The sequence below is a fragment of the Rhincodon typus genome, chromosome 19 (genome assembly GCF_021869965.1).
Source record: "Rhincodon typus isolate 14 chromosome 19, sRhiTyp1.1, whole genome shotgun sequence".
Classification (NCBI taxonomy): Eukaryota; Metazoa; Chordata; class Chondrichthyes; order Orectolobiformes; family Rhincodontidae; genus Rhincodon; species Rhincodon typus.
Window position 1 is genome coordinate 52,077,996 of NC_063350.1, and position 18,003 is coordinate 52,095,998.

Here is an 18,003-nt window from a genome sequence, read left to right on the forward strand (position 1 = left end):
GAAGGGTCTAGGCCCGAAACGTCAGCCTTCCTGCTCCTCTGATGCTGCTTGGCCTGCTGTGTTCATCCAGCTCTATACCTTGTTATCTCAGATTCTCCAGCATCTGCAGTTCCTACTATCTCAAACATTTTTTTAAACACCAGGTTTGGTGCAGCAATAGCGATATATTTCCAAGTCAAGAAGTGCACAGGAAAGCATGAGGATATGTGCTGCGCCCATGCACTTGTTGCCCTTGTTCTTCTAAGTGGTAAAGAATTCAGATGCTGGAAGGTGCTATGGTAGAAGCCTGGGAAAATTGCTGCTGTGTATCTTGTAAATAGTGGCAGCACTGTGTACTATGTATTGGTGGCAGACAAAGCGAACAATTAAAGTGGTCAATATAGTGCTGATAATGTAATCTTCTTGGTCCTATAAAGCGACAATTGCACTTGGAGGTACACGCAACCTGGAAAGTCAATCATGCTTCTGACTTGGACATTGGAAATTATGAATAGCAGGAAGTCAGGAGGGGAGATACTAACCTGAGATTTCCTAGCTGATCTATTTTTTTGTTTTATCCTTTCACGGTTTGCAAGCATTGTTGGTAAAGCCGGTATTTGATGGTCATCTTTAAAATGATCCTTAGAAAACAGTTCATCACCATCACCTTATATCCAGTGCAGGTACATCGTAGTACTTGTAGGAAGTGATCTCCAGGATGATGACCCATTACAGTTCCCTCACTGGCACTGTAGTTCCAAGTCAGGAAATTGCTAAGTTTTCATATCAATTTAACATATTCATTCATGCAATGTGGGCTTCTGACTAGACCAGCATTTGCCACTGCTGAGATGGTGGTAATGAGCCACCTTCTTGAACCACTGCAGATGGGTTCACTCGCAATGCTGTTGGGAAGGGAATTCCAGGATTTTCACCAAGCAAAAGCAGGAAAGAACGGCAAGTCGTCAAGATGATGTGCAGCTTGTAAGGGAACTTGCAGGCAGTATTCTCACACATATTCTGCCCTTGTCCTTGTTTGGTGGTGACAATGGTGCTGACAAAAAAGGAGACTAAGTCACTGCAGTACATCTTGTAGATAATATACACTGGCACCAATGTGCATTGGTGGCAAAGGAAGTAAACATTGAAGGTGATGGATGAGGTGCCTATCAATTGGACCACTGTGATCTGAATTGTTTTTTATTACTTGTTTACAAGGTGTGGAGATCACTGGCTAGGCCAGTGCTTACTGTCCATCCTTACTACCCAGAGGATAAGGCAGAATCAACTGCATTGCTGTGGGTCTGAAGTCAAAAGGTAGGCCAGAACAAGACATTAATGAACTAAATGGCTTTTTAAACAACTGACAGCAGTTACATGGCCATCCTGAGGCCAGCTCTTTATTCCAGATTTCATTGAAGTCAGATGTCACCATCTGCCAAGGTGGGAATTGAACACACATCCCCACAACTTTGACACAGGGTTTTGAATTGCTCGTCTAGTAACATTGTCACTACGCCTCCCCATGTGTTGAGGTTCTTGAATGCTGCTGGAGTTGCACTGCCCCAGGCAAGGGGAGAGCATCCTATTAACAAATGGCTTGTAGATTGTGAACAGGCACTGGGTAGACAGGAGGCAAGTTAGTTACATAGAATTTCCAGTCCCAACTTGTTCTTGTAGCCGCAGTATTTATATGGCTAGTCAATGGCAACCCCCAGGGTAACGAGAGTGGGGGGATTCAACGATACCGATGCCATTGAACACTAAAGGGGCCATGGCCAGATTGCATGTTTGAGCTGGTCATTGCCTGACACTTACATCGTGTGAATATTACTTGCCACTTCAGCCGAAGCTTGGATGCTGTTGAAATCTTACTGCATATGAACACTGGTTGCTTCAGTAACTGCGAAGTCAAGTGTTACTGAAATTTGCTTGTTGGCGATTACATATCTCCACTTTCGGTGGAGGGAAAGTAATTGATAAAAGAGCTGAAAGTGGTGCGGTCAAATACAATACACTGCTGTTGAAGGGGGTCTTGTGGTGCAATGACTAGTAACCCTACATTTGAGCTAAGAGTCCTGTGTTCAAGTCCCACCAGCTCTAGAAACATTTAAAAACCATTTCTGAACAGGTTGATTAGAAATTACCTATCCTACTGTTGGGTTCTTGTGGCACTGTAATCACATCTCTACCTTTGAGCCAAAAGTTCAAGGCCCAACTGCTTCAGAGGTGTATCATAACACGTTCAAGCAGGTTGATGAGAGAAAATTTCTTTACAGGAGTGCTTTTGTGGCACAGATGTAGTGTCCCTACCCTTGAGCCTGGAGGCCCAGGTTCAAATCCCTCCTGGAGCAGAGGTATGTCATAACATCATAACAGACCGATTAGAAAATATGCTTTGATGTCCGACTCGTCCACTTAAGTTTCTAGTCAATGAAAACTGCCAGGATGCTGATGGTTGGGGGTTCAGTGATGACAAAGTTGTTGAACATCATGGGTTGATAGTTAGATTCTCTTGTTGGAGATGGTCATTATATGGCACTTGCTCATTATCAGCCAAAGTCTGAATGCTGTCCAAGTCTTAATGATGAAGTAGTCCATGTCGACATGCAGCATCTGAAGAATCACCTACAGTGCTTAACATTGCACATCAGTGAACATTTCCACTTCTGACCTTATGATGGAGAGAACGTCATTGACAAAGATGATGATGTCTAAGACACTACCCTGAGAAACTTCAGCAGTGATGCCCTAAGTGGGGATGAATGATATCAAACAAACACTCAACTATCCCCTCTCTAGTTTTAATGACTTTTCATTTACTATTTCTACTGACTTTAAATTTTCCTGGGACACCTTGATGCCATACTCCGTCAAATGCTGCGTTGAAGGCAAAGATAGTCAATCAATTTGCCTCAAAAGTTCAGATTTTTTGTCCACATTTGGATCAAGGCTGTCACTAGTTCTAGAACCAAGTTAGTATCAGGGAACAAGCTGTTGCTGAGTATGTGGAATTAGTTAGGAATGTCAATGACATGTTTCATTCATTTCCTGATGAGGCAGTGACTAGCCAGAAGGCATTGGTCTTGTTATTCTGTGGACCGGATATAACCAGACAACCAAAATTGCCAGGTAAATACCAGTGTTTTTAATTATACTGGAACAGCTTGATGAGGGAACATGGCTAGTGCTGGAATACAAATCTTCAGTACCATAGATGGAATCTCGTCAGGGTAAACGGTCTTTACTCTTTCAGCTAATTCTTGATGACACATGGAATGAATGAAATTAGTTGAAGATTGGAGGTTCTCACGTCACAATGCCAAAGGGGCCGAGATGAATCATCCACTCAACACTTCTGGCTGAAGATCGTTGCAAACACTCAGTCTGGTCTTTATCAGCTGACACCAACAACATTTAGGATGAGGAATTTTGTCTTTATTTGTGTTCACTAACTTCCTCCAGTTGTTATTCCACATTGCCACCAGTCTTCAGTTTCTCTACTCTCTTCAGGAGCAGTATAAGCTACAAACATTTTGACAATCATCAGCTGCATTGCTCGCTTAGTTTCACCTTCTAACAAACTGGTTTAACCTTAAAATGTCCTCCCCAAGAGACTGGCAAAGTCAAAGTCAAAGTCCATCTCCAAATTCTTGCTAGGTCACCATAATTAAACTGGAGATTTAAATTCAAATCCTCAACTTGAAAATTCAACATCAAGCCTGGCTAACAAAATATTCAGGAGTACTCAACAATCATTTCAAGATCCTGTCACTCCTTTTTGCTACATATTCTTCTATAATATATATATTCATTGCAATGTGCAAAACGACAAAAAGAACAAGAACAAGTAGAACTCACAAAATTCACCAATATCAATGAAGGTACTAAGTCAACTGGCATAGAATTTTAAATATGTAATAGCTCACATTAAATTAGACTTTATCGTTAGTACTTCCACTGTGAAAGAAAACGAATGCAATGTATCCAAGTGACTGTTCTATAGCCATTTCAACAGCTTTCTATAATTTAACTTCAAGAACTGGACGGTAACTCTGACTTAGTGATTTCTTAAGCAGATTTCACAGGGATTACCAACAATGTCACATAATAAACAATACTAACAGGAACAAATATAACCATTTAATACTTAAGGATGAGTGCTAAAAAAGATGTCTGAACATATTTCACAAACATGTCAGTATATATAACAATACACTATACAATGCTGAAATGAAGATCTTAATATTTGCGTATCCTTCCTACTCCAAACACAAACAAAATCAACCTCACCTTCCCAAATATTTAGGCGAATCTTTTGATCACAATTTTTTCGTCAATTGTTTCCATAGAGAGAACCATTCTGAACTTGAAACAAATATACTCAAAAAAGGTATAACATGTTGATTACTAGAATAAGTATTACGCAGTACAGTTGGCTACTATGAGTTTTAAACCAAATCTAATTTTCTCCCTTTGGTTCTACAAAGTTTGCCTTGAAGACAAATCAGACAAACATACATTTGAACTGGCATTTAAAAGGTGTTTGCATTAACCGAAGTAAAAACAATATTTAGCAACTCTCACTATAAAGCCTGCAAATGGACAATTTTGGTGGATTCAACTTGGTGATCATTTGAATTGAGTTATATTGTGCCACAGTAACATTTTATATAAACTTTGTGTAAACACAATCGTCAGCCAAAATGCATATCTACTTTTGCTAGAGTATGCTGGCTGACCAGTTCCAGTGACACAGTCATTGCATTAAAATCTATACAAATACTAGTTAAATGTTTGTCTAAATACAGAGGGGAAATAATGCCATCTTGCAAAATAAATCTCAAATTAATCACCATCTTGTCAGTATTTTCACATCTTACATTTAAAAGCTGTTTAAGTAAATTACGACCTTAAAACATGTCCGAACCTACCTAAAATTGCATTTCAATTCAAAAAGGAACCACAGTTTTTTGAAAAAATGGTTTCATTTCTGTGTGTAGCTTAGAGCTGCTTGCACAAACCACTTCTTGTGCCTACAAGCCAATCCTCTTCAAAGTTTCTGTAGTCATCTCAATCATTAAATTTAACTTTTAATCATCTGAATATGCAGTAAATCATAAAATGCTCAATCTTTTACCTGATCTATTAAAGTTGCAACAACCTGTTAGCCATCTACCCATTTCAGTAGTTTACAAAACATTTGTAAAATGCGTGCAGAGTTTTAAAATTTAAGTACATTTGGAATTAAGTCAGCCCACTCTTGATTTAATGCATTTACAGCAATACCTTGAATTGGGTAGTTCTGAAAATACTGTTAAATGCAAAATTGGATATTACCCAGCAATAAATTTGCAGTAACACTAATTCTCGCAACAAGATGATTTATAGACCAAAAACAAGTAATCCAGCTCAAAATTATACATAGGGAATAGAATCCACTTAAAAGATATCCCCACTACTACAATGTTGTCTGAACTACTTCATTACTTGGGACAAAAATCAGTAGATAAAAACAATACTAACAGAATCTGATGAGTTGCTACATGATTCATGGGCAAGAAAAAAATAGAGCAAACAAATTATAATATTCAAAAAGATCCATGAGATATTTGAACCTGGTTATAAATAAAACGCAAAAAGAAATACCTTCAAGCAAAAAGGAATCTTGAAATAAGTTGTATTTTGAACAGGACAGATTTGCAACACAAGACTTGGTTTGGCTACAGTTACAAATTAAAAAGACTGAACTAGAAACAATACAGGTTCCAGTAGTTGACTTATGAGCATTTAAAGGAAAAATATTAAAAAGGAAAATACATTAACTTGTAATACTACATTTCTGGTCTCCATAACTCTCAGCAATTGATATTTACTTCTGGGTGGGGGGGCAGATAGGGAGGGCGATCACAAATGAGGATGTTAACATTGGAAAAAGTCAAACATCTTTCACCTTGGGTATCAGGTGTAATCAAGCACTACCACACCATTCAACTATATTCAAAAACTCTTAACATAATAAGGAAATTAAGATTACGACAAATTCAAATGATTGGAAAATATTAAAACTGATGTGTGAAACATGCATGTTGGTTATTTCTCATTTGTCCTAAATTTTGATTACATTCTGCACTGTTACAACAAGTTGCCACCATGTCACAAATCCAAGTGCATGCATGACCCTCTATGCGGCTGCCTTTTCACCATGGTCTTGTTCATATCCTAGTGGCCATGAGGTTGGGCCATGTGATATATGCTCGAGCCCATCAGTCAAGGTATTGAAATCTTACTTTTACTGAACTATTTTGGTTTAATTTCAACTACACTTTTTTGAAAAAGTTAAGTACCGCCATTCTCCACTCAAAGATGGTGCTGATTTCGGCCTGGTAATTCTGGGGTAGCCTTATTGGTTCAATCAAAACAGGCAAGGCTCAACTCACATTCCTAAAGGAGGTGCAGGTTCAAGTGCAATCTGTTTCAGGAGGAGTATGTACTAACATCTTTGAAGATGTTGATTAGAAAATATTACCAGGTAGATAATTTATCATTTCTAATTTCTCTTGAAGCATTAATGTGCTAAATTATAGGTACTATGAGATGTACCCAAAGAATCATGTAAAATACATTTTGGCAATTTTATCCCAAGATCTTTAACTGGTAGAGAAAACAATTTTTTTCTGCACCTATGAGTCCCTATCCAGAGACCAAAAAGTAAGAGCTGGCGTCCCTACCAGTTGAGATTGTAAATACAAGAATTCAACAATGTCTTGCTGGCCAGAAAACTGCATACACAAATTACTGAGCAAAATGTTTGGTATAGAATTTCTCAATTTTGCACAACTTCACAATGACACCTAATTAAAGGCAATTACAATGAAAATATAAAATGCATACCCCAGCATAGTCAACAGTCTGCACAATGTTCTATACAATATACAAAGCCATTTACTTTCCATTCCAAAACGATAACTGTCGTTTGGCATTTCAACTCAAAATATACAACATTTTTAAAACATTTAACAGCTGCTTTCCACATTGCTAAATAACCGCAATACAGCATAGGAAAATTCATCACCCATTTTACAACATAAAAATCATCCCAATTGTTCAATGCAAGTCACTGAGGAATCTGTTATCAGAGTACAAAATTAAACTGGCTCAAATAAAACAAGCAGACAAATTCTCTTGCACACAATTTAATCCATATACTTTTGAAAAAGCATTGTTAAAACTCTACAATGCGGAAAAGTGATTGCTGTTTTACAACAAATAGCAACAAAATGGTCTATACTGTAAAGCGTACCATTCTTATTAGCTTTTTAGGGGGGAAAAAAAGCATTAGGACATGTTGATTTTGCACTTACAAATATCCCCAAAAAAAAAAATCACTGGAAGATGGAGGAGTGTAAATTTTGCCAAAAATTAGATTTGATAAAGACCACTCCTGACTGATAGACACTTCTTCCCCAGAGCAATTAAAAAAATTTACCTCCAGTCATGCATTAAAAATCATGTTTTAGCTTAACGTTCAATAAGTGGATACACAAAGTACCATATCTGGTTTCCCCAAAAGAGCTCTGGAAATTAACTCCAGAAATCCAGAATTTCATCAGTTTCCAATTTGCAAGGCGCCACATAAAAGATTATTCAAAGAGCTAGTGTTGCTAGCGATATACTAGCATTGATAGCAGAATGGCTAAAAACAGAGGCAGAATAAATGGGTCATTTTCAGTTGGCAAACGAACTATTGGAATACCCCAAGGATTAGTGCTGGAACTTCAAATATTTACAATCTATATTAATGACTTGGATAAAGGAACAGACTATAGTGCAGCCAAATTTGCAGATGGTACAAGGATAGACAGGAAAACAAGTTGCAAGGGATATACAAATATTCTGCAAAAGAATTCTAAGTGCAGGTTAAACGAGCAGGCAAAAAATTTGTAGATAGAATACGTGAAGTTGTCTTTGGCAAGAACGACAAAGCAGATTATTTAAATGGAGCAAGGCTGCACAATGCAGCAGTAAAAAGGAACCAGAGTGTCCTCATACATAAATCACTAAAAAGTTAGTATGATGTACAAGCAATTAGGAAAACAAATGGAATATTGGCTTTTATTGTACTGGTATTTCTGCTATAATGCATGTTCCATTAAAGCGAATTGGCTGTAATGCGACTGATGAATTGTGGATGCTGTTGGGATAACACGAACTTTCTACTGTACAGTACAGCAATTTCCCTATAATGCGATTTTCTATAGTGCAAGGTCACACAAGAACACAACCATCACACTAAAGGAGAAATGCCTGTAATGGGGATGAAGCACAGAAGTAGGAAATTCCTACTACACTTGTGCAGGGCACTAGTAAAACATGTGGACTGCCGTTGGCCATTTTGATGTCTTTACTGAAGCAGAGATATGCTTGCATTGGAAACAGTTCAAAGAACGTTCACTAGGCTGATCCCTGTGTTGTTGTAAAAAAATTTGAGCAAATCAGATTCATAGTCAATTGAAAGAGAAGTACGTGATAGCTCATCTATGGAATTCTCATCCTGAGAGCAATGGAGGCTGCATCATTGGACATATTCAAAATGGAGTGAGTCAGATTTATGATCAAAGGAGTCAAAGGTTACGGAGTTTGTGCAATAAAGTGGAGTTAACGGGGAACAATCAGATCAGCCATGAATGGCAAAAGCAGCTCAATGGGCCAAAAAGCTTACGCCTTTGCTTATTTATGTCCTCATGATCAGACAGAATACAACTATGTATTCATGCAACAAAATCCACTGGCCCAATTCCAGGTTACGTCCAGAGTACGATCCCATCAAAAAGCTCTGAGAAAATTCTGGTTTCTACCTTTAAGCTTCTCATATTTCTAAAACAAATACAAATAAAGCTGACAAATGCTAATTTTCAAAAAAGTACACAATTATAATAAATCATATTCCATTTTAAAGCAACTTCTCATTGAAATGCCCCACATCTAAAGACTAATACAGGTACTAATCTCTGATAGATAAGCGTTTATGAAAATAATGTCAGGCTGTAGACCAGCAAACTCAATAGAACTGGCTGAGACAAAGATGAAAACATCATCCTCAGTGCATGAAGGAAAGTGTCAGATGTATCATAGAAAACTTATTTCACACTTCCCCATATATATCTGCTCAGGAATAGTGAATCCAGACAAACAACCAGATTCTACTTTGGAGAACAGGGCTTCAGTTTATTTCACCTCCAGTTGTCTCCTGAATAGGTTTTATGGGTTCCGATGCAATTGCAAAAATTTGCACTAGTTTGGGTATTACACAAACAGCATAGCACTAAGTTTTTACTATTTTAACTTGGCATTCAGAAAACCTGTATGAAGGTTCTCCAAGAGTTTGCAAAGTCTATGATGTTACAGAGCACTATATTGGTCAAAGAAATCTCATTAAACCAGACTACATGCCAATATTTTAACAACCAGCACCATTAACAATCAATCATTCTCAATTTAGCATAAAACAATTTCCTCTTTTAGTTCAAAAACTCCAGTTGATCAACAGAAAAATGCACTCTTTCAACAAGGCATATTTGCAAGGTCAGGGTATACGAAGATCACCCACACCCAAATATAACAAGCTCTGTCCATAAAAGCAAACTGAGATTCAGTGTTACTTTACCAAAGCCCTAAAACTCAAGTAGACTGAAGCTCAGTTAAATTGCAAGTAAAATTCTCATATTTATGCCATTTACTGGAGACTTCATAAGCCACTTACCGGTGTAAATTCGAAGTTTTTCTGATTCGCTAAGTTTAGAATGTACTCCAATCGAAACTGATTCTCTGGATTGGCTAATGGGACTGGTGGTACAAGTGTATTCATTGCACCCACTATTGTCTATAATAAAATTAAGAACAATAATTCAGGGTCAATCATTTAGATCACTGTCCCCTTCTTCTCCAATCCCCAACCCATTTGGTTGACTCACTGGACATTACATTCTAATCAATTTCTAGCCTCCGTGATGCTGTTTATTATTCAAGAAATGACATAAGGCAATTTTGCACTGGCACGGTCAGCTGGCTATTCAACAACAGAAGTCACAATAAAGAGTTTGGGTTGATCCTTTTTGCATTGATCACATTTTTTCCAACAGGGATAGGAATCACAAGCAGGAGACCAATTTACAGCTCCCACAAATATCCTGATTCCTTAGGTCAGGGACATACCAATCTCTGCCAACTCAAACCAATATTAGCTTACACTGATGATAAAACCTGGGACATGCCAGAGATCAGTTCTAAGAGTAACTGACTCAATTCTATAGCATGAGCTCCAAAGATTGTGAAACAGAGCACAATATGAACTTCAATGATGTGACTGATGCAAGAGTCACAAAATTTAGATTTCCTGCTCTGCAATCTAATATTCAATCACTCAAGTTAGCAAAGCTACAATAAATATTACTGACAGAAGCAGAGGAGGCAGAATGAGAGTGACTCAAACCAATTCTTATTTGATCAGTTGTAATGGTGGAAAACATTACATCATGATGGGTTTTATCTATTCTGATACACATGGACATGGTGAAGTTTGAAGTCAGAACTATTAAAAACAAACAACCAGAATAATACTTTATTAGTAACAGTTGTACATAAATAAGCAAGCTAGGTAAAGACGAAAGAAGGGCTTACCTCTATAGCTTCTTTAATATTATTTTTAATATCTTGAATTTTCCGTTTTTTCTCACTATTGAAGAGAAGTATTGAAGAATTATTTAAAATATTCACATATTACAGTAGCAATTACAATTGGCAGTTCAAAGATTTTACCCATTCATAAATACAGTTCTGTCTTTTTGCAATTTTTTTCTGATTAAGGGCAAAGTACATGGTGGCTCAATGGTTAGCACTGCTGCCACTGTGCCAGGAACCCAGGTTCAATTCCAGCCTCAGGTGACTGTGTGGAGTTTACACGTTCTTCCAGTGTCTGTGGGGTTTCCTCCAGGTGCTCTGTTTCCTCCCACAGTCCAAAGATGTGCAGGTAAGGTGGATTGACCGTGTTAAATTATCCATACAACCAGATACTCGTAGGCTAGGTGGCTTAGCGATAGGAAATGCAGGGTTACAGGGACAGGATAGTGGGGTCGCTCTGGGTAGTATGGACTCGACAGGCCGAATGGCCTGCTTCCACACAGTAGGGATTCTATGAACACTAACAATCAGTTTTCTAACCTCCAGAAAGAGGGGCAAGAGTTTACACTTCACATCTATACTAAAGTTGCACTATAGTTCTAGAGTTGGAAGTCTCACATTACTTCACAGCAACAAGAGAGTACTGTCAGCCACTGGTTTAACTGTGTAAAGCATTATCCTAATGTGGTCTCAAATTTAATTTAATTAAATACCAAGGGAATCTATGCTGTATAAACGTCTAAAATTAAACTACTGGGAATATCATAACATGCACATAACTCTCTCCTGAGCATAAAGTTCAAATTCTAGCTAGACAACTACTAATCTGAGACCAACGGTTACAGTCTAAATACAGAATAAAAAACGCCATAAATAAGTTACAGATGAAAGCACATTTAACCTGTTCGCTTTTGCAGAAAATGTTACTTTGTTAATCCCCTTGTCATGTTTCATTAGAGAATCCCAGGCTTCCAAAGGATTCCCACTTAAGGTGCTGACCAGTCAAAATAAAGGACAGATTTTTTCAGTGGTGTGATTTCTATTAACAAACCAAAAGTGAGCAAAATTGTAAAAAGTATGATAATAGCAACTAAATTGCAAGATGCCAATTCGCAGTACAAACAGTTGAGCAAAATTAGTGCAAACCTTCAAACTAAACAATCTGTATTTAAATAGCATCTTTAACGCATTAACATCCCAAGCTGATTCACGAAGTGTTACAAAGCAAAATTTAAACACCAAATAAGGAGCAACCAGCACAGATGAAGAATTGCTTGGCCAAAGAGATGGTCATTAAGAAATGAAGCTTGTACGTTGAAATCTACTTCAATCTTGAAAATCTCAGAAGGAAACAAGAAATTTTGCATAAATGTTGAACATTTGAATGCCAATTGCATTGGCCACTGAAATTTCCACTTGTGGTCCAGTTGATTATTAGAGGAGCCAGGGCCACGGTATCCACCGAGACTTCAACTTTGAATGCATTTAAAATAGCGAACAAATATTTTCAGTAAATGTAGTTCAAATGCAAATATAACATTTCATAAAATGCACACACATGAAACTATGCTATTCAGTATGGGGAGGTGATAGCCTAGTGGGTTCGAATCCCTCCACACACCCCACCCTGCGGGTGGAATTTGAATTCATTAAAAATATCTGGATTTAAGGGTCCAATGATAGACCATGAAAAACTCATCTGCTTCACCAATGTCCTTTCAGGAAGGAAACTGCAATCCTTACCTGGTCTGGCCTACATGTGTCTGCAGACACACAAACGTGTTTGATTCTTAACCAGCCTCTGGGCAAATAGGGATGGGCGATAAGTGCTGCCTAGCCAGCGACAACCTCATCCCGTAAATGAATAAAAAATCCAATTAATAGTGAGCATTTGATTAAGAAAAAACACTTGTGCAAATTAACTGCTTCCAACGCAAGTTATGAGAAATGAATTCAAAACTATCAATTGTATTCAAGCTGTTGCTATATAGAAAAGGTAAGCTTAAAAGTAGAACAGATAATCACCGTTTACAAAAAAGGCGTGCAAAATATTAGTATGTTTATGTCTAAGATTAGCGTGTTTAAATTTGTTGTAACACAGGCAGCCATATTGGAGAAAAAAGGGGGCCATGGCAGGAGGCAATCGGATTGCAAGCAGGGAAACCAAAACCAACTGAAAAATGAAAAGAAACACAATAAGGCAAACCCAGCTCAGCCACATCGATATGAAATAAGGAAACTGCTCTGGCTTCACAGGAAACCTTAAAAACAATATCGCCACTTACTCGGCATGAAATCCATTGACGTGTAAAATTCGCATCTGCTTGACGATAGTGCTTTTACCGGATTCACCAGCTCCTGCAAAAACGAAATGCGATTTTGAATAAAATAATTCTCAACTCAAAAGCACAATTTTCTCATGTTTAGACCCACAGTAAAAGGCTTGGGTTCTTTCTTTCTCCAAAATTCTCAAAACAATAAATTTTAAAAAAAACATTTCACTCAATTTATCCACTTTCTCGGCGTTTCTTACACATAAGATTAGCTTCTCACTACAGGGTCCTCTCCCTTTTTCCTCCAAAAAAACTTCACGACCCACCTATCACTTGAGCAGCAGTTAATAAAATCTGGTATTCCCCCTCCCTCCCCTACAGTTTACACCACTTTAAATAATAAAAACAGGCTTCAAAAATACACAATGTCAACAAGCCTAACACTTCCAACCTTCTCAGAGCAACTAAGTGTGTACTATCTGACTTGGACCCATTTTATATTAAAACCCATTTCCAGCAACAACCGGCCTCCATGTTTATACAGTTAGCAACAGGCCCTTCCACCTCCTCAAACCCTCCATTCAAAAAAGCAACACACATCTCAAAAACAAATAACGCGACAAATTTACTGCTTTAGGAAAGAAACATCCAGAATTTGAAGGACCCACACAGGCAATAACAAAAAAAAATTCCCTTCCAACGACAACAGCAAGCCTCCATGTTGTATTATTTTTATATACACATACACAGAAGCTAAAGCCCAGGAACCTGCAACGTTTATTTTAAAAAAACATCCCCACCTTCACAGGTCTTTCTCTACTCGAGCTATTTAAATTAAAGATTGGCTTTATTGTTAAAAAAAAAGAAACGAAGAGATTGTATTTATAACGCCCCCCCCCCAAACCACAATCTCCAAGAAATAAATAATTTAATTCACACCCACATCAGGCCCTCGTCTCCCCCAGCTCAGAAGCCATTTCCCCACCGTGGCCTGTCAGTGCTGCGGCTTCGAGATGGTTCTGCAGCCGGCTACCGGCTCGGTACTTTTACCCCGCCTTGAGGAGAAGGGAGGAGGGAGGAGGGGGGAATTATCGGTTTCTTTCCTCCCCAATCCCCGGGGGGGTCCCAACTCCCACCTCAACCCTCACACCCCCAGGAGAGGGGTTCATCTATATCCCCCACCCCAAATCCCTAAGGGTTCTAACCCCCCCATCTCACCCCAAGGGGATTTCTAACTCTTCTCCCCGCTCACCCTTGGGGGGGGGGGGAAAGGTGTGTTCTAGTTCTCCCTCCCTCACCCCGAGGGGGTTTCTAACTCTTCTACCCCCCCAACCCAGGGGCAGTTCTGACTCTCCACCCCCTCACATCAAGTGGGGTTCTAACTCTTTCCCCGTCGCCTCAAGGGATGTGTGTTCTAGCTCTTTCCCCACCCAAAGGGGGTTCTAGCTCTCGCCCCGGGAAGGGGGGCGGCGGGGAGGTTGTTCTAGCTCTTCTCTTCCCCCCGCCCCCACAAAAACCTGGGCACATACCCAGCAGCAGGAGCCGGTGTGTCGCCCGGTAGATCTGCTTGTCCTTCTGCAGCTGCTTCTCGATTTTCTTGTTGGCTTCACGCTGCGCCTTCTCCTCGTTTCTCTGATCCTCGGTCTTGCTGTTCCCCAAACACCCCATGGTCATCCGAGAGACGAGCGGCCAGCAGCAACCGCCGGGCCCCCGCTGCACAGCCACCCCTTCAGCGCCGGGACGACGCTCGCGCGCGCACACACACACACCCCCCCCGCAAGGAACGGCGAGGCAGGGAGTGAGCGTGAGGGGAGGAAGAGAGCGAAGGCCGGGCCTCCCGCTCCCCCGTCAGCCGCTAGGCCCCGGACCCACCGAGTGTACAGCGCCGGGCCCCCGGCTCCTCGTCAAGCCGCGAGAAGGGGCCCCAAACCCCAGGGGCAACTTTTCCTTTTTTATTTTAAATCCCCCCCCCCCCCCCCCCCACCTCTACACCCTTAGTCGCCGCCCAAATAATAAAAGATGGAGGAGAAGATCCAGCCCAGATCGGGTGAAAATTATTAATGAATAATCCCGCTCGGCCTGCCCTGAAATCCAGTCAGATCCAAGGCCGCCCGTTTTCCTTCACTATCGACACTCCCTGCCGCTTCGGTTTGTTTTTTTTTGTTTCCCCCCCCCCCCTAAACCCTCCTCTCCTCTCCTCCCCCCGCCAGGGGAAGGCGGCTGGCCGAGTTTGGAGGGGGGGAGGGTGGCTACAGGCTGGGCTCGGCCGCGGGAGAGTAGGGCTTCCTCTGTCGCCGAGGGATGGGCATAGACCGGGGACCCGGCTCTCTCTCGCTCGGTCCCTCCTCCCTGGGCAGGGCTGGAAATGGGATGGGCTAGGTAGGGCCGGCCCCGGAGACCCTCTCAGTTGTGGCGGGGGGGGAAATATCCTTTCAGCAGCTCCTTCCTTCCCTTTTTAAAATGGCTCGGGATGGTCTGTGGGGGTTTTTTTGTCGTTGTTCTTCTGTCCGGGAATTTAAAGCAGAAATCAATATCACGAAGGTGAGAAATGGAGGCGGCGCCGGCTCTTCTCGCTCTATTTAATTTCTCTCTTCCTCTTCCTTCTGCTGGTGTCCTCTCCTTGCCACGGAGTAGATGTCCTCTTGCTCGTTTTCTCTTATTTTTCCTCTCCCCGGGTGGATTCAGCTTTCTTTCCCCCCTCCTCCCCACAGAACAAGACCACTTTCCCTCTTCCCTGGGGTAAGCTCAGTTTCCTTTCTGGGTTGGTTTTCCAGTGTGTGCAGCTTCTGCTTTTATTTGCCCGCCGACTGTTTGCTGTCTTTTCTCCCCCGGTGTAAATCCTGCCCCTTTTGCTGGCAGTCTGGTTTGTGGTAAACACAAGCTCAAGTCTTCTGGATATACGGGGGGAAAAAAGCATCTCCTCTTCTCGTCCCCAGGTATGTAAAGCTTTTTTTTTAAAAAAGTTGAGGAATATTTCTACATAGTATATTTATCTTATTACACCGAGCAGTCCTGCCTGCTGCTGCATCTGTAGAGAGGCGGAAAAAAGCAGAGAGAGACACACACACAGTCAAACGGGTGGGGCAAACAGCAAGCTGTACCATGGGTACCTCTACTCTCACATGATAACATAGCGTCACTACACTGCATGCCAAGGCGCCCTCTTTAAAGATTCAGACAAGGGGACCAACGCAAGCAATATGTAATTAAAGAAAATCAAAATCCATTAAAAACTAGAATGCTAAAAAGGGTTAATGTTTTTTGTGTTCTTCCACTCCAATCTGCATTTTCACCTTTAACATGTCCAGATTAAGGTTTGCCAGGATACCACTCAAGCATACCCATAAACTACGGCATAATTGTCCATATTTGCAAAATTGTGAACATAATTTGGCATATTTCCATCTTTGACCTGTACTTTTCAGTGGTTGACACTATATTGAAGATTAGTGCACAGAGCTTGTCACCATAGAAGTACCTCCCATACATTTTGAAAACCAGTAACTTTACATCAATGCAAATTAATTCAATAAGGAGAACTGTGCATTGTACGTTTTGTTATTTTTATGTTGAAAATCACAAACTGACATTGTGCCCAGTTTATTTTTACTGATGGTTCAGCAAAGCACAAACTGGGTGGAAACAAGATTGGCCAACATTTTTGCTTAAAATCATATAGAATTTGTCAGTATACCTACATAATACAGACAGTCATTATGATAACAAGACTACTGAAGTATGAAGGATGCCACAGCTGAGTCCAATTCTCCCCTAACCAAGATCACGGAATTATAAGGGGTGCTTGTGGTGTGGTAGTTGTGCCCCTATCTCTGAGTCGGGAGGCCTCGAGTCAAGTCTCACCTACATCTCTGAAAAGCTGATTTAGAAAATAAAGCAAGGTTTGACTGAGTTCAGTTTCCTGTTTAAAAAAGAAATCACTGAATACTGATCTATTTTAACCATACCTAGTTCTAGCATAGAATAAAAAATAATTTTCGGACCAAGATCGGCAAAGTCAACTCAAATCACAAATGAAATCTGTATACAAACATTATTGGAAAAAATTGTAAATCTTAGTGATGTGTGTCATTATTAATGTGTAAATTGACTAACAAGTTTAGAGGATAAAAGTTTGAGCTATAAATCTCCAGAATTAGCAAGTCAATTTACGCCACTCTGCTGTTTGCCTCGCAGAAATAGCATTTCATCCTTAGCCTCGGTTATTTTGAAGAAGCTGTTAGATTTTGATTTTTAATACTTACCCTTCTATGCTATGATGACTTTACTCACTATGACTTTACCATTATATTGAATGCAGAAAATTACCATTAGTAATTAATAACAATATACCCTTTTTAAAATGTGATAATTGATCAGTTTTACATGAACAATATTCCCACTCTGGAAAAGGAACAATTTAAACTACTGTTTCTCATTCTTATGCAACTTGTTTTAAAATTTAAAATTTCTGAAAATTTAAGCTTGTTAATGTTGACTGTTCTATCTAGATCCAATTTTCTTCCCCTCTTTATTTTCTTTATCTTATATTACTTATTGTCCCCTGTTATTCTGTTGGTTCTCTCTAAACTTTTAAATCTTGTTGGTTGAGCAGATAAACTGACAGTGAATGATATAAACTAAGGTTGAGATGCCCTGTTATCCTCATAGCAGTTTCAGCACTTCCAACAGATTACAGTACATGTTGTCCAAATCAAACTGAAGGGTGCTGGCTAACTAAAAGCACACACTACATGATGCTACCTGTATGTGGCTCAGTGGAATGCTTTCACTCATTAATCCATTGAAAACTTCAGATGTGAAATTATCTGCCAGTCAGATTTCCACACCCCCCCACAGAGTACTGAAACCACTCTCAAAGTCATAAATTACATTTCTATGTGACCGTAAACTGTCCCTTTTCATTCTTCTTGATTTGACTGCAGCTTTCATGACATTTGAAGGTGATGTCAACTGAGGCTCTATTGTTGTCCAAGGGGTGAACTGCTATCACTGATGCTATTGTTGTCTGTTTCATTGTAGCAGAGAATCACTTGCATTTTTTTTTCTGATT

The 18,003-nt window shown here is 39.9% G+C and overlaps 1 protein-coding gene across 3 annotated transcripts in view; it reads right to left on the bottom strand.

The window, feature by feature from the left end:
* The window catches only part of LOC109937847 (guanine nucleotide-binding protein G(s) subunit alpha), a 286,905-nt gene that overhangs the window by 173,816 nt on the left and 95,086 nt on the right, over nucleotides 1–18,003 (bottom strand). The window contains exons 1-4 of one of the 3 annotated variants that reach the window (XM_048608116.1): nucleotides 14,462–14,963; nucleotides 12,945–13,017; nucleotides 10,660–10,714; nucleotides 9,743–9,862 (exon numbers count right to left, since the gene is read on the bottom strand). In XM_048608116.1, the coding sequence (XP_048464073.1) occupies nucleotides 9,743–9,862; nucleotides 10,660–10,714; nucleotides 12,945–13,017; nucleotides 14,462–14,606 (393 nt within the window). In that variant the 5' untranslated portion in view covers nucleotides 14,607–14,963. Of the gene's footprint in view, nucleotides 1–9,742; nucleotides 9,863–10,659; nucleotides 10,715–12,944; nucleotides 13,018–13,875; nucleotides 13,976–14,461; nucleotides 14,964–18,003 lie in introns of those variants that run through there. The other 2 variants (XM_048608117.1, XM_048608115.1) reach the window with 2 other exon arrangements.